At 42.3% G+C, this 25189-nt stretch overlaps 2 protein-coding genes across 6 annotated transcripts in view; both read right to left on the minus strand.

The window, feature by feature from the left end:
• The window catches only part of usp54a (ubiquitin specific peptidase 54a), a 113332-nt gene extending 98813 nt beyond the window's left edge, over positions 1-14519 (minus strand). For all 5 annotated transcript variants that reach the window (XM_064932283.1, XM_064932284.1, XM_064932282.1 and 2 more), the window contains exon 1: positions 14469-14519. The gene's annotated coding sequence lies outside the window, so the exon portion shown is untranslated. The remainder of the gene's footprint in view (positions 1-14468) is intronic.
• A 411-nt stretch (positions 14520-14930) lies between these two features.
• On the minus strand, positions 14931-22790 carry LOC135509999 (myozenin-1-like). The gene is made up of 6 exons (XM_064930810.1): positions 22665-22790; positions 19594-19687; positions 16891-17078; positions 16412-16625; positions 16056-16236; positions 14931-15825 (listed from the first exon to the last, which is right to left on the minus strand). The coding sequence occupies exons 2-6, from the start codon at positions 19676-19678 to the stop codon at positions 15588-15590; spliced, it is 906 nt and encodes a 301-aa protein (XP_064786882.1). The 5' UTR covers positions 19679-19687; positions 22665-22790; the 3' UTR covers positions 14931-15587.
• Positions 22791-25189: the final 2399 nt, after the last annotated feature.

A 25189-nucleotide genomic window follows, 5' to 3' on the forward strand; every position in this document is an offset into this window, starting at 1 on the left:
CTTGCTCGCACATGCTTTTTTTGTTCTGCCCACACATTTTCTATAGGATTGAGGTCAGGGCTTTGTGATGGCCACTCCAATACCTTGACTTTGTTGTCCTTAAGCCATTTTGCCACAACTTTGGAAGTATGCTTGGGGTCATTGTCCATTTGGGAGACCCATATTGCAACCAAGCTTTAACCTCCTGACTGATGTCAATATATCCACCTAATTTCCCATCCTCATGATGCCATCTATTTTGTGAAGTGCACCAGTCCCTCCTGCAGAAAAGCGCCCCCACAACATGATGCTGCCAGCCCGTGCCTCACGGTTGGGATGGTGTTCTTCGGCTTGCAAGCCTCCCCCTTTTTCTTCCAAACATAACGATGGTCATTATGGCCAAACAGTTCTATTTTTGTTTCATCAGATCAGAGGACATTTCTCCAAAAAGTATGATCTTTGTCCCCATGTACAGTTGCCAACCATAGTCTGGCTTTTTTATGGCGGTTTTGGAGCAGTGGCTTCTTCCTTGCTGAGCGGCCTTTCAGGTTATGTCGATATAGGACTCATTTTACTGTGGATATAGATACCTTTGTACCTGCTTCCTCCAGCATCTTCACAAGGTCCTATGCTGTTGTTCTGGGATTGATTTGCACTTTCCGCACCAAAGTACGTTCATCTCTAGGAAACAGACCGCGTCTCCTTCCTGAGCGGTATGACGGCTGCGTGGTCCCATGGTGTTTATACTTGTGTGCTATTGTTTGTACAGATGAACGTGGTACCTTCAGGCTTTTGGAAATTGCTCCCGAGGATGAACCAAACTTGTTGGGGTCTACACATTTTTTTATAAGGTCTTGGTTGATTTCTTTTGATTTTCCCATAATGTCAAGCAAAGAGGCACAGAGTTTGAAGTTAGGCCTTGAAATACATCCACAGGTACACCTCCAATTGACTCAAATGATGTCAATTAGCCTATCAGAAGCTTCTAAAGCCATGACATAATTTTATGGAATTTCCCAAGCTGTTTAAAGTTACGGTCAACTTAGTGTATGTAAACTTCTGACCCACTGGAATACAGAGAATTATAAGTGAAATCATCTGTCTGTAAACAATTGTTGGAAGAATTACTTGTGTTATGCACAAAGTAGATGTCCTAACCGACTTGCCAAAACTATAGTTTGTTAACAAGAAATGTGTGGAGTGGTTGAAAAACTAGTTTTAATGACTCGAACCTAAGTGTATGTAAACTTCCGACTTCAACTGTATTAGTAAAAACGGCCAATGGCCCACTGATAAGATCCATCTGGAGCTGTGGTGTAGCCTGTGAAGGCATTATTAGGTGAACTGGAAACAGACCAACGCCTGAGACACAAGCCTGAGTGCCTGAAGGTGTCCCTCCACCATTCGCTACGCATCATTGAACATTCAATGCACCCCTGCTTTCCTTCCTTCCTCATACACAAAACAGCTGTGACAAGGCAGAACCAGCTTCTTCTGAATCCATTTAACAATGACGTCAGACTCCTATGCTCAGGTGGACTGACCTCCTAATAATTGAGATACTTGAATAATGAAAACGGATTGACTCCACGACAACAGATCGAAAAGAGTTTGATCCGAAAGTAAAACGGTAATGGATGAGGAGGGTGAGACTGGCTAATTACATAATGGCCAGTCTAGACAGCCTCAGCTAGTCTGCTTACACACAGATTCAATGCATTAGGCATTACATGGTGACTGAACCAGAGCCTACCTCTGTATTACACTCTCCATTACCATCTAAAGACCAGCCTCTTGTCCCGATGTGTCTGCATAACTCCTGTTTAACAACAACTCTAATTTCTGCCACGTCCCCTCTCGGCAATCCTGCTTAGCCGTGTTTCATTTCTGCACTGGAGATTACAGCTGATAGAAAACATACGGCCGCTGCTGTGGGTGAAAATAAGCAGGCCTGGGCAGAGAGTGCAGGGGGAGGGATGGAGGGAGGGGCCCCGAGTCCATGGACGACATGCCAGGCATTGGTTCGCTCCGCCACAGAGGGTCTAATGGGAGCCTGACGCAGTAGGAGCAGGTTATCAGTAGACTGAGCAGCAGTACCTATAGAGATGTACAGCCTAGCCTCGCTAGCCTCCTGCTGGGAAAGGAATTGAATTTATCCCCGTTTTTTAACCATCCTCACTTCTCTGACAAATTGAAAAGGGAGGCCACATATTTCAGATGTGTTAGACCAAAGAATTGCAATTTACCAACTGGTGGGAGAAATATAACAGATTCAATACTAAAGGAGATGCTGAGTAGGCTATATTCTAATCTCTGATAAGAGACACAGTACTGTTTTGCACAGGACCCCTATTGTATCATCCTCTGACATTCACAGAGATGTCCCTTTTGCTCCACTGTTCCCAGGCTTGTTTATATTATAAATAGGTGGGGATAGCACATCACAACATGGGGTGGTCTCTCCTGCTTATCTGAGTTTGCACAGGACACTGGCTGCCAGGATGGACCAGGTTGATAATGGAGGTCACTGAGGCCCAGGTTAATAGAAGGGGAAAGCATCACGGCTTGAATCTAGACACCCAGAGTGCAGGAGCCATGAAGTCTGAGTCGTGATCTAAGTCACTTTCTTGGGAGCTCTTTCAAGCAATAATCTGTTTTTGTTACTCCTCAGAAAGTAGCACTTTTCTCCAAAAGTAGGCCTTATCCTCGGACCTCTAATAACACACTGGCTTTATCCTGACTAACATCAGGAAGCTGCACCTGCAACTTTCAAGCACAGTATACTGCCTACCAAAACAGTCCGCAGACCCTTTCTCTAAAAGAATGCATGGGAACATTCCATCCGTATGTTAAGTTATTCATCGCCAAATTTTACATAACAATCCATGGCCTAATTTAGCATGCAGGCCAGGACTCACATTTACTTTGCACAGCTAATCTATGAGAGAGAGAGAGAGAGAGAGAGAGAGAGAGAGAGAGAGAGAGAGAGAGAGAGAGAGAGAGAGAGAGAGAGAGAGAGAGAGAGAGAGAGAGAGAGAGAGAGAGAGAGAGAGAGAGAGAGAGAGAGATGAAGGGGAGCTAAGAAAGAGAGAAAGAGGCCGAGGGGGCTGGTCAGAGATATCAAAGCATGCACTAATCTAATCACCCCCTCTCTCTCCATACTTCACAGAGCTTGTGTTATTGTTTACTTGTTTATGCAACGCAAGGAGTGTTGAGAAGATACGCATGTCTGCACGATTTAGTCACGTTCACTTGGGAAAAGCACTTAGGGCAAAGGAAGGGGAAAAAACTGTCTGGCATTTTACATTTTGAAAGGACAATAGAATAACTCTCTCCTTCTCTAGCCTAAGCCTCTCTGTGTTTTTCTAACTTCTGCAGATCTTGAGTTGTAACAGATCAGCAATTCATAACCAATTAGCCTAGCTACAGTATAACCCTTAGATCCCTCTCCAGACTGTTTATATACAGTTGAAGTGGAAAGTTTACATACACTTAGGTTCGAGTCATTAAAACTCGTTTTTCAACCACTCCACAAATTTCTTGTTAACGAACTATTGTTTGGGCAAGACGGTGAGGACATCTACTGTGTGCATGACACAAGTAATTTTCCAACAATTGTTTACAGACAGATAATTTCACTTATAATCCACTGAATCACAATTCCAGTGGGTCAGAAGTTTACATGCACTAAGTTGACTGTGCCTTTAGACAGCTTGGAAAATTCCAGAAAATTATGTCATGGCTTTAGAAGCTTCTGATAGGCTAATTGACATCATTTGAGTCTGTTGGAAGTATACCTGTGGATGTATTTCAAGGCCTACCTTCAAACTCAGTGCCTCTTTGCTTGACATCAGGTGAAAATCAAAAGAAATCAGCCAACACGTCAGAAAAAGAATTGTAGACCTCCACAAGTGTGGTTCATCCCTGGGAGCAATTTCCAAACGCCTGAAGGTACCACGTTCATCTGTACAAACAATAGCACACAAGTATAAACATCATGGGACCACACAACCGTCATACCGCTCAGGAAGGAGATGCGTTCTGTCTCCTAGAGATGAACGTACTTTGGTGCGAAAAGTGTAAATCAATCCCAGAAAAACAGCAAAGGACCTTGTGAAGATGCTGGAGGAAACAGGTACAAAAGTATCTATATCCACAGTAAAACGAGTCCTATATCGACATAACCTTAAAGGCCGCTCAGCAAGGAGGAAGCCACTGTCCCAAAACCGCCGTAAAAAAAGCCAGAATATGGTTGGCAACTGCACATGGAGACAAAGATCATACTTTTTGGAGAAATGTCCTCTGATCTGATGAAACAAAAATATAACTGTTTGGCCATAATGACCATCGTTATGTTTGGAGGAAAAGGGGGACTACTTGCAAGCCGAAGAACACCATCCCAACCGTGAAGCACGGGGGCGGCAGCATCATGTTGTGGGGGTGCTTTGTTGCAGGAGGGACTGGTGCACTTCACAAAATAGATGGCATCATGAGTATGGAAAATTAGGTGGATATATTGAAGCAACATCTCAAGACATCAGTCAGGAAGTTAAAGCTTGGTCGCAAATGGGTCTTCCAAATGGACAATGACCCCAAGCATACTTCCAAAGTTGTGGCAAAATGGCTTAAGGACAACAAAGTCAAGGTATTGGAGTGGCCATCACAAAGCCCTGACCTCAATCCTATAGAAAATGTGTGGGCAGAACTACAACAGCAAGGAGGTCTACAAACCTGACTCAGTTTCACCGGCTCTGTCAGGTGGAATGGGCCAAAATTCACCCAACTTATTGTGGGAAGCTTGTGGAAGGCTACCTGACACCTTTGACCCAAGTTAAACAATTTAAAGGCAATGCTACCAAATACTAACTGAGTGTATGTAAACTTCTGAGCCACTGGGAATGTGATGAAAGAAAGAAATGCTGAAATAAATCATTCTCTCTAGTATTATTCTGACATTTCACATTCTTAAAATAAAGTGATGATCCTAACTGACCTAAGAAAGGACATTTTTACTAGGATTAAATGTCAGGAATTGTGAAACACTGAGTTTAAATGTATTTGGCTAAGGCAGTGGTTCTTAACCTGGGTTCGATCACGCTACATCGCTTGGCCTATCTGTGCTGCAGGGAATTTGGTGCGCTCAGTAGTCGATTTGTGACTGTCGTGATTTCTTTCTTAATATTTTAATCCCTTCATACTTACTATGTCGAGCAAAAAAAGAAAGTGGTCGGACGAATATGTACAATATGGATTCACATGTATAACGGAACGTGATGGGAGTCAGTGTCCTAACTGCATGATTTGCAATTCCAAGTTGACCAATTCTAGTCTAGCACCGGCAAAACTAAGAGAACACTTCCTTAAGCTGCATGGAGATGGAACATACAAGAACACAACACTCGCTGAATTCAAGGTGAAGAGAGCCAGATTCGATGAAAAGGCTACTCTGCCTGTTCTCGGCTTTGTACCCATCAACAAACCGATCCTCACAGCATCGTACGAAGTTGCTTACCTGATCGCAAAGCAGGGCAAACCGCACACCATTGGTGAAACACTCATAAAACCAGCTGTGTTGAAGATGGCGAATATCATACTGGGAAAAGAGGCTGAAGTTAAGTTATCCCAAATTCCTCTTTCAAATGACACCATCAGCGACAGAATAGAGGACATGAGCAAAGACATCTTGGCTCAAGTAGTTGCAGATCTGATTTCAAGCCTGGCAAAATTCAGCCTTCAACTCGACGAGACCACAGACGTTTCCAATCTAAGCCAGCTTGCTGTATTCGTGCGCTATGTGAAAGACAACGTGATAAAGGAAGATTTTTTTATTTTGTAAGCCTCTTACAACAACAACTAAGGCAGCCGATGTGAAGAAACTTGTGGATGACTTCTTCAAAGACAACAATCTTTCGTGGGATATGGTTTCTGAAGTTTGTTTGGACGGAGCTCCAGTCATGCTGGGAAGAAAGTCTGGTTTTGGTGCGCTAGTGAAAGCCGATGCACCACACATCATTGTTACTCATTGTATTCTGCACAGGCATGCCTCCAAAACTGGCAGAAGTATTAAAAATTGTACTGGAATGTGTGAACTATGTGTGAACTAATGCTCCGAGGCACCGCATCTTCAGTGAGCTGTGTAAAGAAATGGGCTCTGAATTCGAGGTACTTCTGTACCATTCTAACGTTTGGTGGTGTCCCGGGGACAGGTGCTGACTCATGTTTTTGCCGTGCGTGTGGAATTAGCCGTTTTTGCAAGAGCACAAACATTGTCATGCAGATTGCTTCAAAGTTCAGTCTCATTTTAGCGTACATGGCTGATATCTTCGTGGCTCTCAATCATCTCAATCAAAAGATGCAGGGTGGTGGAGTCAACATCATCGAAGTGGAGGAAAACCTGAAGGCTTTTCAAAAAAAGCTACCGTCATGGAAACGATGAACAGAGAACGATAACTTCGCAAACTTTCCCCTGCTGGACGACTGTGTAAGTAAGATCGAAGATGTATCTGGAATCGGAGACATTTCTGTACCCCAGGAACTGAAGCAAGCAATTGCCAAGCACTTAGATGAGCTTGCAAAGTCTCTCGACGGATACTTCCCTACAAGAGAGTCACATCCAGCATGAGTGAGACAGCCGTTCACGTTTAGTGTTGAGACAACAGATGTCAATGATGAATACCTCGATGAAATCATTGAAATTCAGCAGAGCCAGGTTCAACAGCAACTCTTCAGAACAACAACACTTTCAACGTTTTGGTGTCAACAAATGGTAACGTACCGTGTTATTGCTAAGAAAGCTCTGGAGATTTTCATACCGTTTGTTACAACATATCTTTGCGAGCAATCCTTTTGGAGGATGCTGGACATAAAAACGAAGAAAAGGAACAGACTGAGTTGCGAAAATGACATGAGTGCCACTTGCCAAGGTGAAGCCGCGCATTTCTGAACTGGTCTCTGAAAGGCAACAGCAGAAGTCACACTGATTTGCAGTAAATATTCATTATTATGTTTTTGTTTTTGTGTGAAAATCATGTTTTGATGATTTTGTTCTTTGAACACAGTGATGTTGATGCACGGTTCATTTTGTGCACCAGTAAAATATATACCTATGTTTTGAATTTGAAAAAAATCATAAGGGTTCGGTGAATGCGCATATGAAACTGGTGGGATTCAGTACCTCCAACAAGGTTAAGAACCACTGGGCTAAGGTGTATGTATACTTCCGACTTCAACTGTACGTTCCCACCTATCATAGACGAAACGATAAAATCCTGTCATTTTCTCGTCATCAGCAGAAAACAAAGCAGAGACTTGCACGGTGGGGGCTTAAAATAGATTTACAATCATGTTATGTAAGAAAACACTGACTGTGCTAAACAATATAGAAAATTCCATGGTTGATTATATACTACACTCACACATCAGTTTGGGTGCTGAGGAGCCATATGTTACTCGGGTGAATTTTCACACCCAAATCACACATGCAGCATCTCCCACATCTCCCCATAACATGCCACTTGGGCAAAATACTGTATGCTTTGAAAGCGGATGGGATGACAGAAGAGCTGCATGTAATTGTATGTACTTTTCCCGATGACAGAGCCCTGTTAAGGGGAAGTGAAGAGTAGCCTAGACAAGGGCATATTATCCCCCCAAGTGTCCATTTTCCGCACCCACAGGTCATCATAGGCACACAAGTTTAGGTTATTCTATCTTTATTCACCTGTCTTCAAATTATATTTTTTAAATCCATCATATTGTCAACTGTCTAATTTCTCTGTTCTTCGCCTTGCATCATAAAAGCAACTTTATGTAGCAAAACTATTCCACTGTGTAAACACCGTCCAACTTTCTCAGGTAGGTTGCACTGTAGCACATCGTAACACAGCATTACTACAATGTAGCACGTCGTAACACAGCATTAATACACTGTAGCACATCGTAACACAGCATTACTACACTGTAGCACGTCGTAAAACAGCATTACTACACTGTAGCACGTCGTAACACAGCATTAATACACTGTAGCACATCGTAACACAGCATTACTATACTGTAGCACGTCGTAAAACAGCATTACTACACTGTAGCACATCGTAACACAGCATTAATACACTGTAGCACATCGTAACACAGCATTACTACACTGTAGCACGTCGTAAAACAGCATTACTACACTGTAGCACGTCGTAACACAGCATTAATACACTGTAGCACATCGTAACACAGCATTACTATACTGTAGCACGTCGTAAAACAGCATTACTACACTGTAGCACATCGTAAAACAGCATTACTACACTGTAACACATCGTAACACAGCATTACTACACTGTAGCACATCGTAACACAGCATTACTACACTGTAGCACATCGTAAAACAGCATTACTACACAGTAACACATCGTAAAACAGCATTACTACACTGGAGCACGTCGTAAAACAGCATTACTACACTGTAACACGTCGTAACACAGCATTACTACACTGTAGCACGTCATAACGCAGCATTACTACACTGCAACACGTCGTAACACAGCATTACTACACTGTAGCACATCGTAACACAGCATTACTAAACTGTATCACATCGTAACACAGCATTACTACACTGCAACACGTCGTAACACAGCATTACTACACTGTAGCACGTCGTAAAACAGCATTACTACACTGTAGCACGTCGTAACACAGCATTACTACACTGTAGCACGTCGTAACACAGCATTACTACACTGTAGCACGTCGTAACACAGCATTACTACACTGTAGCATGTCATAAAACAGCATTACTACACTGCAGCACGTCGTAAAACAGCATTACTACACAGTAACACATCGTAAAACAGCATTACTACACTGGAGCACGTCGTAAAACAGCATTATTACACTGTAACACGTCGTAACACAGCATTACTACACTGTAGCACGTCATAACACAGCATTACTACACTTCAACACGTCGTAACACAGCATTACTACACTGTAGCACGTCGTAACACAGCATTACTAAACTGTATCACATCGTAACACAGCATTACTACACTGTAGCACGTCATAACACAGCATTACTACACTTCAACACGTCGTAACACAGCATTACTACACTGTAGCACATCGTAACACAGCATTACTAAACTGTATCACATCGTAACACAGCATTACTACACTGCAACACGTCGTAAAACAGCATTACTACACTGTAGCAGGTCGTAAAACAGCATTACTACACTGTAGCACGTCGTAACACAGCATTACTACACTGTAGCACGTCGTAACACAGCATTACTACACTGTAGCACTTCGTAACACAGCATTACTACACTGTAGCACGTCGTAACTAGAGGTCGACCGATTAATTGGAATGGCCAATTAATTAGGGTTGATTTCAAGTTTTCATAACAATCAGAAATCGGTATTTTGGGCGCCGATTTAAAAATAAAAAAATCTACACCTTTATTTAATCTTTATTTAACTAGGCAAGTCAGTTAAGAACACATTCTTATTTCCAATGACGGCCTAGGAACGTTGGGTTAACTGCCTCGTTCAGGGGCAGAAAGAGATTTTCACCTTGTCAGCTCGGGGGATCCAATCTTGCAACCTTACAGTTAACTAGTCCAAAGCAATAACGTCCTGCTCTCTTTCGTTGCACTCCACAAGGAGACTGCCTGTTACGCAAATGCAGCAAGCCAAGGTAAGTTGCTAGCTAGCATTAAACTTATCTTATAAAAAACAATCAATCATAATCACTAGTTAACTACACATGGTTGATGATATTACTAGATATTATCTAGCGTGTCCTGTGTTGCATATAAGCTGACTGAGCATACAAGCATACAAGTATCTAAGTACCTGACTGAGCGGTGGTAGGCAGAAGCAGGCGCGTAAACATTCATTCAAACAGCACTTTCCTGCGTTTTGCCAGCAGCTCTTCGTTGTGCATCAAGCATTGCACTGTTTATGACTTCAAACCTATCAACTCCCGAGATGAGGCTGGTGTGACCGAAGTGAAATGGCTGGCTTGTTAGCGCGCGCTAATAGCGTTTCAAACTTCACTCGCTCTGAGCCTTGGGGTGGTTGTTTCCCTTGCTCTGCATGGGTAACGCTGCTTCTATGTGGTGGCTGTTGTCGTTGTGTTGCTGGTTCAAGCCCAGGGAGGAGTGAGGAGAGGGACGGAAGCTATACTGTTACACTGCCAATATTAAAGTGCCTATAAGAACATCCAATAGTCAAAGGTTACTGAAATACAAATGGTATAGAGGGAAATAGTCCTATAATAACTACAACCTAAAACTTCTTACCTGGGAACATTAAAGACTCATGTTAAAAGGAACCACCAGCTTTCATATGTTCTCATGTTCTGAGCAAGGAACTGAAACGTTAGCTTTCTTACATAGCACATATTGCTCTTTTACGTTCTTCTCCAACACTGTTTTTGCATTATTTAAACCAAATTGAACATGTTTCATTATCTACTTGAGGCTAAATTGATTTGATTGATGTATTATATTAAGTTAAAATAAGTGTTAATTCTGTATTGTTGTAATACCGATTTCCGATTGTTATGAAAACTTAATTAATCAGACATTCCGATTAATCGGTCGACCTCTAATCGTAACACAGCATTACTACACTGTAGCACGTCATAACACAGCATTACTACACTGTAGCACGTCGTAAAACAGCATTACTACACTGTAGCACATCGTAACACAGCATTACTACACTGTAACACGTCGTAACACAGCATTACTACACTGTAGCACATCGTAACACAGCATTACTACACTGTAGCACATCGTAACACAGCATTACTACACTGTAGCATGTCGTAAAACAGCATTACTACACTGTAGCACGTCATAACACAGCATTACTACACTGTAGCACGTCGTAACACAGCATTACTACACAGTAACACGTAACTCAGCATTACTACACAGTAACACATCATAAAACAGCATTACTACACTGTAACACGCCGTGACACAGCATTACTACACAGTAACACGTAGTAAAACAGCATTACTACACAGTAACACGTAGTAAAACAGCATTACTACACAGTAACACGTCATAAAACAGCATTACTACTCAGTAACACGTCGTAAAACAGCATTACTACACAGTAACACATAGTAAAACAGCATTACTACACAGTAACACGTCATAAAACAGCATTACTACTCAGTAACACGTCGTAAAACAGCATTACTACACAGTAACACGTCGTAAAACAGCATTACTACATAGTAACACGTCGTAAAAGAGCATTACTACACAGTAACACGTCGTAAAACAGCATTACTACACTGTAGCATGTCGTAAAACAGCATTACTACACTGTAGCACATCATAACACAGCATTACTACACCGTAAAACGTCATAACACAGCATTACTACACTGTAGCACGTCGTAACACAGCATTACTACACAGTAACACGTAACACAGCATTACTACACAGTAACACGTCGTAAAACATCATTACTACACTGTAACATGTAGTAAAACAGCATTACTACACAGTAACACGTAGTAAAACAGCATTACTACACAGTAACACGTCATAAAACAGCATTACTACACAGTAACACGTCGTAAAACAGCATTACTACACAGTAACATGTAACACAGCATTACTACACAGTAACACATGGTAACACAGCATTACTACACAATAACACGTAACTCAGCATTACTACACAGTAACACATCATAAAACAGCATTACTACACTGTAACACGCCGTGACGCAGCATTACTACACAGTAACACGTAGTAAAACAGCATTACTACACAGTAACACGTAGTAAAACAGCATTACTACAAAGTAACACGTCATAAAACAGCATTACTACTCAGTAACACGTCGTAAAACAGCATTACTACACAGTAACACGTCGTAAAACAGCATTGCTACACAGTAACACGTCGTAAAACAGCATTACTACACAGTAACACGTCGTAAAACAGCATTACTACACTGTAACACGACGTAAAACAGCATTACTACACTGTAACACGTCGTGACACAGCATTACTACACTGGTCTGCATTATCGTGTGTGTGAAATGACATGCATCAATTCATCCATTAGGATCAATGATGGAATCAAACAAGGATGAAAAAATTATACATCTGGAACGCGTGAGGGCGACATGCATTTTTGTTGTTGAAATGTTTAAGATAAAACAGGATGACATTATTTTAGGGTACAGGAGCTATGTCAGCAACTGAGTCTAAGACGGAGAGGCGGGTTGACAAGACAAGAGAAACTATTTCCATGCTTTGTTTGATTTGTGAACATGGTCCCTAGCTGTGTGTTGCCGCTTTCCATGTTGTCTGTTGTCTGTAGCTTGTGAGGTGTGGAAACACTTTGTTGCTTTTATGAATTTTGTCTTGCTGCTTTTTGCTCTGTCTGTATGCTACGTCTTGCTTGTCCTATGTTGCTATGTCTTTGTTTTTAATAACCTGCCCAGGGACTGCGATTGAAAATTAGCCGGCTGGCTAAAACCGGCACTTTTACTGAAACGTTTATTAATGTGCACTGTCCCTGTAAAAATAAAAATAAACTCAAACTCAAGCTTATCCACGTACCTTGATTAGTACATGTTCATAACACCAAGTACCATATAGAATGCATTAGCTATATCTAAATCAACAATGCTTGCCGAGTTGCGGAGTAGATGCAGATAACAATTTAGTCGTAAATCACTCCTTTTCCTGGATCCAGGACTTCCTGACAGGCAGACTCCAGGTGGTGAGGGTAGGCAACACACCTCCGCCACGCTGACCCTCAACATGGGGGGCCCCCAGGGGTGCGTGCTTAGTCCCCTATTGTCCTATATGTACACCCACAACTGCTTGGCCACACACAACTCCAGCACCATTATTACTCTCTATTTGATGTAGTTCTGTCCTTAAACTGTTCTTATCAATTAATGTTCTGTATTATGTCATGTTTCATGTTTTGTGTGGACCCCAGGAAAAGTAGCTGCTTTTGTAACAGCTAATGGGGATCCCAATAAAATACCCAAAATACCAAGTTTTCCGATGGCACGACAGTGGTAGGCCTGATCGCCGACGAGACAGCCTACAGGGAAGAGGTTAGAGCCCTGCCAGAGTGGCCTCTAAAGTTGATCGCGGACTACAGGAAACAGGAGGGGGAGCACGCCACTTGCCATCGACGGAGCTGCAGTGGAGAGGTTCAAAAGCTTCAAGTTCCTCGGTGTGCACATCACATATGACCTGACATGGTCCAATCACACCATCACCGCTGTGAAGAAGGCGCAACAGTGCCTCTTCAACCTCAGGCGACTGAAGACACTTGGCATGGGCCCTCGGGTCCTCAAAAAGTTCTACAGCTGCACAATCGAGAGCATCTTGACCGGCTGCATCACCGTTTGGTACGGCAACTGCACCGCCCTCAACCATAAGGTTCTACAAAGGATGGTGAGGACGGCCCATCACTCGAGCCCCCTGCCCTCTGGCGCATGTACTCCAGGTGGTGTCTGAGAAAGGTCCGAAAGATTGTCAAGGAGTCCTGTCACCCGAGCCGCGGACTGTTCACTCTGTTACCATCTGGCAAGTGGCATCGTAGCATTGGGTCTCGGACCAACAGGCTCCAAGACAGCTACTACCAACAGGCCATCAGACTGCTGAACAGCTAACCTTAGATGTCTACCTGTACAGATATGCACCTACAGAGACTATTTGCACCTCAGAGACTATCTGCACCTTAGAGATGATTTGCACTGACTACCAACACATCGAACCCTTACCCACAAACTTACACACATGCACCCACACATGCTCAGAACTCTCTCTCTCTCTCTCTCACTCACTCACTCACTCACTCACTCACTCACTCACTCACTCACTCACTCACACACACACAGTCAACCCTGCTGTTCTATTTATTCCACAGCGTGATATGAAGACACTACCCACTTTATATGTATAAATACCGTGTAATACAGTCCAGTTGTTGTTATTGACTAATGTACTGCATTGTTGAGGGAGCTAGCACACAAGCATTTCGCTGCACATTTTATACCTGCTGTAAACGGCGTGTGCGACTAATAACGTTTGATTTGATTTCAACTGGTAAACGCCGTTGGAGATGATCTGTATCAATGCTAACACACCGTGCACGCAAGTTAAATATCTGGTAGAAGTAAACAACGTACAAGGTATGGCGTGCATGTGGCTGCGTGTGCGCAGTCTAAATAATCAAGAGAGACCGTTAGATAACGAAGTCGAAATCCAATGTGCTGTGGTCACGGTGCAGACCGAGCATCCTCTTGCAACGCATCCCTATGGTGAACGTCACTCTCTATGTATCACAGGACTGGCGTGCATTTAGCCTACACGCGATTGCAGCCTGCATTTGTCCATGTCCCATAACTTAAGTCGTGTTCTAAATTGGTAATTTTATCTAAATCCTTCCAATTTCTCATTTGGTATCAAGTTTGTGGACAGCCGACTTACCTTTTCAACCCCGCTGTTGCCTTGTCCCTTGTCCTGAGGGACTTGAGTGAAACGCTCTGCCGCTAAACCCCAGTCAAACCTCCTCTAGCGTCACCCTGCGCTGCAGCCAAGGCAACCAAATGCTCGCGATATTTTGGCTTGGCGTATTGAGAGGTGATATCCAAGTGTTTGGCACAGGGGGACGGACTGAGAAGGAAAAAAGGGGACACTGACTGATGATTTTATTTCACATTTTTAAGGTGTTTGTCACAGGTAAAGTTCCTTTGAAATTCATCCCTGTTACATCACTGTCTTCCATCAAGTGAATTACACCGTGGGGCCCTAAAGAGGGTCACCACACGTTAGACTGGCCTCCTGTCTATTCGTTCCACTGAAGATTATAGTCAGTCTTACACTGTACACATGCGAGATACAAAGAATAACAGATGCAAACTACAATTGGAAAAAGTTTATTAGGGAGAAAACGTGGGTGATGCAGTAGAACATCATCTCTTTCACTCAACTGAAATGAACACACCTCACCTCATGCTTACTGCATGCGTCCTAGGATGGGTTGGATTTGCAGGGGCTTGACGAAGCTGTCAAAAGTGAAAGCGGCATAGAAATACAGAAAAAAACACAGAAATACAGTAAAAGCCATGATGGTAGAAGGCTAGAAGCTAAATGAACAACTTGTGGCTGTCCTGATGAGCAATGAGTCACATCAACATGCTGAAAAGCTAAACAATACTCAAACTCTCCGTTGTGTTTACCTGTTCTTCTCATGGACATATGTTATGTTGCTGCTTTGTGAATAAGCTACACACTTGTAGTGTGATTGCGCAATACACTATGCTCCTTAAATGAATCATCATGAAAAAATAAGTGTAAGCATAAATCAGAGTTATGGTAGTCTATTGTGTTTACTTTGTCTCCTTCTCTCTCTGTGTCTAAATTAAAGAGCCCAATATTGAGCTACGTGGTTCGTTTCATACACACTTTCCTATTAATTAATTCAACTCAAAGAAAAGCTGACTGCATCCCAAACCTTTCAAAAATAAGTGATGGTTTTTGTTTATGTAATTGTATATATTCGTGCGTGGTCTTTATCTGCACATCTGGGTCTGTGGGACATGCTATTCACAGGTCGTCAGTCTCCCCATCGAAGGGCATGGCGTCCAACTCGATGTGGATGCTGCTGGGCTCACCGCTCCCCACCCAGCCTATAGGAGTGCGGTTGAAGGAGGGTCGAGCGCCAATCTCTTGCTGGTATACTACAGCCAGTTCAGGCTCATCATGGGCCACCTCATGGGTGTCTGGCAGCTGGAAGGTCATGAGCTGAGAGGCCTTATCAAAGCCCCCAAACGGTGTAGCACTCCTAAGACAGATAAAGTGATGGGCAACAAAAGAATATCAGACTAATAAGTTAAATTAATCTTCTATGGCAACTTCTGTACATGTGTGTCACATACATGGATGGACAATACAAAGAGTCTGAGTTTGAGAGTAAATGGGTGGGCTCCATTACTTCATACTCTCTTCAAATATATATATTATTTTTTTTAGATGCTATGGAGTCAACCAAGCAAAGCATAGAGGGGACTGTACCTGTTGAAGGACTTGAACTTGGGCAGATCGTGGTGGGCATGGGGGCCTGGCATATGATATCTCATGCTGGATGTCAGCTCCTGGTTGCCCTTCATGGCCTTTTCCCATGGTGATACGTATGAGGGGACAAAATCATGCCTCTTCTTGGCCTTGTCTAAGGCCACTTCTACTCCATGACTACCTGTAGGAAGAAAACAGGAAACCAGATATTCAATCACATGATGTTCAAGCCTCTTTGGAATAAATCTCCAGGAAAAGTCAAGTCAGGCAAAATCTGATATATTGATTGCACTGCACTCTCTTAATTCCAAAATCACTTGTTCTAATCTCGTGAGTTGATATGAGCGGATACTGACCATGACCATGTTCTCCTGGAGCAACATCATCATGATGTCCATGGTGTCCATGCTCATGACCATGCTCATGTCCCTGACCATGACCATAACCATGCCCATCTTTGCCTGGTTTGGGAGGGGGCACAGGAGGGCCTGCCTTCTTTTCCACCATGTGGCCATTAGCGTCCAACATCATTGTGCCACCCAGGCTGGGGACCAACTTCTGGAAGTTCTCCTGAAATGAAACACACAAGTAAGACAAGCTTCCAACCTGGGTGGTTGTTGAGATATACATTGATAGCCTTAACATTGTGACCATTTCCCTATCTATCCATGGGTTGTACTTCCTTCCCTCATCCATTGCCAATTTTCACTGCAATTGTTTTACATTAAAGCTCTTTGGACAGAATTTCTACATGAACTATATATAATACTAACATGTATTATTGTAATATCAAGTTTTTAATTTTGACTTGGATGATTGACCTCCTTTTTCTTACCATAGACTCGCTGCTGAAGAGGTCAGGGTTATTCTCGTATATGAACTTCTCCACACGCTTCTGTCTCCTCTGGAACATCTTGGAGCCCTTGTTGGTGAAGAGGTTCAGCTCCTCCAGCATGGTGTCCTTGGGAGTCTTGATCTTCGTCCCCAGATCAAACTCTGACGCCTCAGGCTCTGACTCATACTCTGCGAATGAGAAATGTTCACACTGTCTATTCATTTCTCTTGTTGTTTCTCGACATTATACTGTATGAACATACTGTATAAGGCTCTATTCCATTAAACTTATTTATCCAGGTTTCCGGGATAAATCAAAAACATAATTATTCTGGTTCAGCAATTGTTCAAACTTGGATTATTGGACTCAACAATGTCTGCAGTGTGATACAAAAATACCCTCATACACGCAATGTATCTCCCTATGCAGAAAGAATCTTACCTGTGGTTTGAATTGGTTCTACGGTTTGCTTAGCATTGTTTGAATGAATGTTAAAGTACTTTGCATGCATCATCTTTCATCTAGAAAACACATCTGTGTGGGTGTGACGTGATCTCTACATCTCAGCAGAAATTACACTCAGTGCAGATGGTTGCCTAGGAGGGGGATGCTCTCAGATTCTTGGTATCATTACGGTGGAAAATTCATAAATCTCTCTGCCCAAAGATGAACTGGCTGTTCTTCAACAATGTGGCTGTTGAAGGAGAGAGAGCAGAGAACAGCTCATCCCCGAGTTTGGGCCTGACTCTGACTGAGGCTTTATGGCTTTATGAGGTAAGGCCTGAGTCGTTTTCATGTCTGTGTTGTCTATATTTGTTCTGTTCTCGGTGCTTATGATCCATCGGTCAGAAGTCACAGGGTGTTGAAACAGAGAGGATGGGTGAAGGGAGAAAGTCTTCAATCTGTAACACTGCACAGGGAAGACGTTCCACAACAATTCTAAAGCTCTGGAGCACAGTATAATAATACAATACCTATATAACAGTAGGCTATAGTACTAATATAATACATATGTGTCTTTTATACTTTTTTTTGTAGTAGCCTGATCATTCTTTGCTTTATTCTTTATCTATCTATCTATCTATCTATCTATCTATCTATCTATCTATCTATCTGTCTATCTATCTATCTATCTATGGTAAGCTCTTATGTCAAATGTTCTCTGTGTGTAAAAAAACAAAACAGGTTTTCAGATAGCAGCTGATTATTTACATAGCACCATCAGGCCTTAGAACTTTGTTATGAGAACATTCATCCCACACTGTTTTGACTAAGCACATCCTCTCAACATGACATCCTTTTAGTTCCTGCTAAGAAGTTCTTGCCACCCTTTTCCATTGCAGGAACTGTCACTAGATAAACACGCATCAACTCTGATTAAATTTGGTGGATTTAATAATTTCGCATTCCTGTTTGTTTTCCTGGCAATACATTCTGCAGTTCAAAAGGACTATGCTTGTGTCTCAATGACTTTTGTGCCATTACGATTTTGTCATGTTTGACAGTACCATTTTTATGTTGACTTTAAAAGTCAACACTAGTTATGTGATTCAAATTTCTTTTCTGACTATTTCTGTTATAAGCTACAACAGACGTGGCTTCTCTGGTGGAGGTTAATACATTTGAATGCTGAAGCTAGCTGGCACAGCCACAAATTCATCAAATCTGATTTTAAACCTAACCCTAACCTTAAAAGGGGCAATGCAGTTAAAGACGTGATTTTCTGTAAATATCTTCACATTTTTTCCTAACGCCCACATGATCAGACTGAGCATTTCACAGGTCAAAGGAGTCAAAGGAGTTATTTTCATTAAATTAACACACACAGTGATTTATTAGACATGCAGTGATGATTTCCAAATAAAATTACAAAGATTGCATGGGAACTTTAACCCCAAACTTAATCACACTTCTTACAAATATACTTAACCCTAACCTAAAATTAATTTCATAACTTTTTACAATATAGTCCCTTTGGACTTTGCAGCTGGCCCAATTTGCGAAAATTCGCTCAGTTCTGCGTTAAGGACTAGATTTATCTCAATAAACATGAACCTGCTGTTAAAACACAGCTTTCTGGTTAGGCCTTATTGCTATATCTGTCAGGACACTTAACACAAAAAAAGTATGAAGTGCACAGCACAACTGAAGTGAAAGGGCAGCACAAATTTACACTTTACTGATGTCAACGGAGACTACTATATCTACTTGCACGCAGATCTGGAGCACTTAATGGATGGAGAGGAAAAACACCTGTCATAATTTTCATTAAAACTCATCATGCCATCGCTGTTTAATGAAGCATGGATCCTAACAGCTGAGAGGGAGGGGAGAGTAAACCATTACTGCGATGATTATAAAGGACAGATCGTATTTGTGCTGTGAAATCTAGGAGATAAATGTTTGTGTGTGTGACAGGGCGCTAGTCATTAGGACATGTTAAGTGTATCCATGTGGAGGAGCCTCTTTGACAAGTGTCCCCCTGCCTGCCCTCTCGGTTTACCAATTAGTTCAGTATGTTACTCTTGATAATACCACAGGCTCATATTGATAAATGTTACTGAGCAGAATTGAATGTATGGTACTGTGTGGTCTCTCACATAACTTTGGGAGATCTCATTATCTTTTTTTAATGATATGTGAGCAATGTACCTTTGTACATGCAATGTGTTGTGTTTAAGAGCTCACATGTTCGTGCCTTACCATCTTGAGTGACATGTGACAGGTCAGTGATGATCTTAGAGGGCTTTTTCCGCTTGTTAGGTGGGGCAGGTGTTCCATGAGGCATGACTGCAGACTGAGAACACATGTAAACAGGAAGTTAGAAAAGGTCACAGGACATACCAAGCTACTGTATAATATGTCTGGATTTAGCTTATATATATATACAGTACCAGTCAAACGTTTGGACACACCTACTCATGCTCCATTGTAGAATAATAGTGAAGATATCAAAACTATGAAATAACACATATGGAATCATTTAGTAACCAAAAAAGTGTTAAACAAATCAAAATATATGTTATATTTGAGATTCTTCAAAGAAGCCACCCTTTGCCTTGATGACAGCTTTGCACACTCTTCACATTCTCTCAACCAGCTTCACGAGGTAGTCACCTGGAATGCATTTCAATTAACAGGTGTGCCTTGTTAAATCAATCAGTTGTGTTGTGACAAGGGATGGGTGGTATACAGAAGAAAGCCCTATTTGGTAAAAGACCAAGTTCATATTATGGCAATAACGGTCAAATAAGCAAAGAGAAACGACAGTCCATCATTACTTTAAGACATGAAGGTCAGTCATTCTGGAACACTTCAAGAACTTTGAAAGTTTCTTCAAGTGCAGTCGCAAAACCACCAAGCACTATGATGAAAGGAAGACCCAGAGTTACCTCTGCTGTAGAGGATAAGTTCATTAGAGTTAACTGCACCTTAGATTGCAACCCAAATAAATTCTTCACAGAGTTCAAGTCACTGACACATCTCTATCTCAACATCAACTGTTCAGAGGATACTGCGTGAATCAGGCCTTCGTGGTCAAATTTCTGCAAAGAAACCACTACTAAAGGATACCAATAATAAGAAGAAACTTTCTTGGGCCAAGAAACTCGAGAAATGGACATTAGACCGGTGGAAATCTGTCCTTTGGTCTGATGAATCCAAATTTGAGATTGTTGGTCCCAACCGCCGTGTCTTTGTGAGATGCAGAGTAGATGAACAGATGATCTCCACATATGTAGTTTCCATCATGAAGCATGGAGGACAACGTGTGATGGTGTGGGGGTGCTTTGCTGGTGACACGGTCTTTAATGTATTTAGAATTCAAGGCACACATAACCAGCATGGCTACCACAGTATTCTGCAGTGATACACCATCCCATCTGGCTTGCGCTTAGTGGGACTATAATTTGTTTTTCAACAGGACAATGACCCAAAACACACCTCAAGGCTGTGTAAGGGCTATTTGACCAAGAAGGAGAGTGATGAAGTGCTGCATCAGATGACCTGGTCTCCACAATCACCCGACCTCAACCCAATTGAGATGGTCTGGGATGAGTTGGACCATAGAGTGAAGGAAAAGCAGCCAACAAGTACTCAGCATATGTGGGAACTCCTTCAAGACTGTTGGAAAAGCATTCCAGGTTAAGCTGGTTGAGAGAATAACAAGAGTGTGCAAAGCTTTCATCAAGGCAAAGGGTGGCTACTTTGAAGAATCTCAAATATAACATCTATTTTGATTTGTTTAACACTTTTTTGGTTACTACATGATTCCATGTGTTATTTCATAGTTTTGATGTCTTCACTATTATTCTACAATGTATAAAATATATGTTTTTAAAGAAAAACCTTTGAATGAGTGGGTGTGTCCAAACGTTTGACTGGTACTGTATATATGTGTATATGTAGTCTCTCTGTAGCCACTCAATACCAGAAGAAAATAATTGTGGAAAGGCAGCACAGAGAGAGGAGATCGGGGATCGGAGTCCCTCTAGTGATAATCTCTAACCATTGCACTATGTTGGGACCCACACTTATGAGGCCATGCTTCTGAGGGCATGAAGAACACGTGCAGACTGCACCCTGCTCTTTTTCCAAGTTCAGAGTGGCTTCAGATCCATAACATTCCCCGAGCCAAGAGATGTCCATCCGTGAGAAAACATATAGCCCACTGTAAGTTTCTGTTTTGTTTGATCTGACAACTCTAGAAATTAGAAAGGTTTAACACAGAGTATACTGTATGCCTACAGTGGTTGCAGTAAACACATTCCTCTTCATGAGCTGATGAGCACACACTACCAAGACTTACAGATAAATCCAATTTGCAGTAAACACATCGATCCAATTTGATGGATACGATGAACATGGCTGTAATCATAGATTCTTAAAGTATGTAGAAATCTGACACAGGAACTCTGTAGTCTAGGTTGCTAGGTGAAGCTTGAAGACATGGAAGATCTCAGTTGGGATACAGTACAAGCACCACACCACCCAGCATGTTTATGTCTCACAGAGCCCCTTTCTATATACTGTAGTTCTCCTTTCAGCCATACTGTTCTGTATCTACTGAGAGTCTGCAGCATCTTGAAGACCCACTCTGTGGCAAACTTCGCATCACATCGACTGACTGTAACCTAATCCACCAGAGCTATTTTCAGCCAAGACCTTTTAGCGGCGAGTAGTGGCGTCAGTGTACTATCAGATGTGTGAGACGCAATGGACACTCATATACAAACACATACACATTGGCACAATTGTCAAGAGAATGATCTAATCTTCCCAAAATTAAAATGAAGATGTTGAGGGGTGATAGGTGGGTGGATTGGAGAAGGGATTGCGGGGGAGGACTTTGTAAATCCCCTGTAAAATTATCACCAGCTGAGGACCCTAGCACTCAGGTTTCACCTCCCCAGCTGGGTATTCCAGGCTTTGCACACCATATAAAATGTGCTGTTGGACAAAGGGGAGCAGTCAGCACATTCTCTCAGAGCCTGCCTGCGTCTTTGAGTGATGGGCAAATTCTAAAAATGTTCAATGAACATCAAGATCATTTCACCATGCCTTCAAAAGCACTTTATATCCCATAAATGAATAAATAATGCATTCCTTATGGAGTCAAGGTCTTCAAACATAATTTCAATTCTCAAGTGCAGTTCTTTTTGAATGCTATAGGTGAAGATTTTGCACAACTGTCTTTGCTTTCCAGTTTGCCGTTGACGGCCAAGTCATGCATGCAATTGGTTAGTAAAATCAAGCTGATGGCATGAACCACTCACCCAGTTTTTTAAAATCCTTATGTTCAAGGAGGTCTAGTAATACCAGTAGGAGATGAAGGCTGCAGGTTAATCTTAATCAGAAGTTTACAAATCCCAGGGTGCCTCTGACCTGTGGCTGGACTCAGATCCCAGGGAGTGTGAAATCCACCCTGAGCTTGGATGGCAGATCTTTGAGGGGGGGCTGGAGGGAGGGGGGGGGGGTTGAGGTAAAAGTAAAAGTAAAAGTGGGGGATGAGGGGTGAAAGTGCTGATGGGGCTATCAAGAGATGGTCCGGGGGGCCTATATATAGAACCGGTGCAGGGTGAGGGGGGAGTCTAAACTTAGTTGAGCCTCAAAGGACGGAGGAGTGTCTGAGGGTGTGATTTGGGGTTGGCGTCATTGGTTTGCCCATTTTCCCCTTCATTAATTAACTCCAACCTTCCAATAGATTATCAGTTTTCTGTCAGGCAGAGGCATCCTTGCTGTTCTATGGTATTCGTGGTCATATAGCCTCCTAAACCAAAGTGGGTGCTGATTTGTTGGCTCAGACAAATCCACAGCTCTCTCCATGGCTTAATGGCTGAACGTTTTTTAATATATGTGCCTGTTAGTGTTATTCGATCCATACGTTAGACCAGGGTGTGATATTTTGTAGATTGGTTACTTTACATACTCAATTCATAGATAATTTCAAGTTCTCCCATTTAAGCATGGCTGTACAAATCTGTACTCCGTATCACAGTGAAAGCCGGGGTGATGTAGCCTACTGTAGGGAAAAAAATCAGGCCAAAAGGAAGAGTGAAGAACAAAAATCAAAGTGAAGAGTGCCATCACACATCTCACCCCCACATTGCTATTTGCTCTTTGTGATGATTCATTTTACAGTCATTGTCACAGCTTCTCTCTCCCCTGTGTGCTCACTAGAAGAGAAGTGAGTCAAATGTACCATTTGCACCTTGCCTCTTCATTTGAAACATTTCCATTAGTAAGGGAGGTTAACAGTGACTCAGGAGGCCTGAATTTTTAACCTTGACATCTACCCTTGCGGCTTGCAGTGCTTCACTGTTAGCACCAGGAGCTTGTCTACTAAGATTGAAGGACGGGTTATGTTGTGTTATGGTGAATTGTTGTGTTACAGGAAACAAATCAATTAATCACAAATAAAAACTGCTGGCATAATATACTGTATTTCCCAGCTCATAATAGATATCCGTTATTCATTTCCCACTGTTCTCATGTATATCTCAAAACCTCACCCTCTGCATTGGACCCAGTAATGTTTTTTTCTGCACTCAACATTTCAGCCTTGGAATATCCGTCACAGATATAGACTACTACTGTATTACTACTGTATTACTACTGTTATACCATTTCCTCATATCATAATATTATTTAAAAAATTCTACCCAATTGTGATCTTGTCTCATCGCTGCAACTCCCCAACGGGCTCGGGAGAGGCAAAGGTCGAGTAATGCGTCCTCTGAAACATGACCCGCCAAAGCGCGCCTCTTAACACCCGCCCGCTTAACCCGGAAGCCAACTACACCAATGTGTTGGAGGAAACACCGTTCAACTGACGACCGAGGTCATCCTGCAGGCACCCGGCCCACCACAAGGAGTCGCTAGAGCGCAATGAGCCAATTATAGCCCCCCCCCTGCCAAAACCTCCCATAACCCGGACGACACTGGGCCAATTGTGCCCTGGCCCAATGGGACTTCCGGTCATAGCCAGTTGTAACACAGCCTGGGATCGAACCCGGGTCTGTAGTGATGCCTCAAGAACTGCAATGCAGTGCCTTAGACCGCTGCACCACTTGGGAGGCCTCCTCATATCATATTCTGACTGGAATGTAAAAATGAGCAGCCATAAATACTTTCTGGATATTAACAGCCCTATATATAGGTGGCAAATGGAAAAGATGCCAGCTAAATGTCTCCACCAGACTGTCTGTTTTTTAGCATATAATGTATGGGTTTGTAGTACCCTTCACCAATAAGTTGTGACCTAGTGCTAAGGGGTTTCAGAATGAGTTGAAAAATACAGCCCATAGCACCATCATGTGGTGCATGGTTGTCAGGATTTCACTGTTACATCTACGTGCATTCACGAGTTTACATATTGTGGAAATAGAGATTGAGCGGATATAATTTAGTATTTTTGATATCCTACTATTAGACCATGATAACATTCTTAGGGACAGTTTCCTGGCACAGATTAAGCGTAGTCCTTGACTAAAAAGCATGCTCAATGGAAATTCTATATCACTGTCAAATGTTTGGTCCACAACTGAGCTTAATCTGTGTCAGAGAAACTGTCTTCATATGTTTAACTCACTAATAGAATCAATATGTTATTGGCAGACAACCTGGGAAAAGGAAGGCTCTATTTAAAATCAAATCTAATTTTATTTGTCACATTCTGAATACAACAGGTGTCGACTCAACCGTGAAATGCTTGCTTACGAGCCCTTCCCAACAATACAGGGACAAATAGTAACATAGGAGGAACAAAAGACACAAGAACGGAGTTATATACAGGGATGAC

The sequence above is a fragment of the Oncorhynchus masou genome, chromosome 23 (assembly GCF_036934945.1).
Source record: "Oncorhynchus masou masou isolate Uvic2021 chromosome 23, UVic_Omas_1.1, whole genome shotgun sequence".
Taxonomy (NCBI): domain Eukaryota; kingdom Metazoa; phylum Chordata; class Actinopteri; order Salmoniformes; family Salmonidae; genus Oncorhynchus; species Oncorhynchus masou.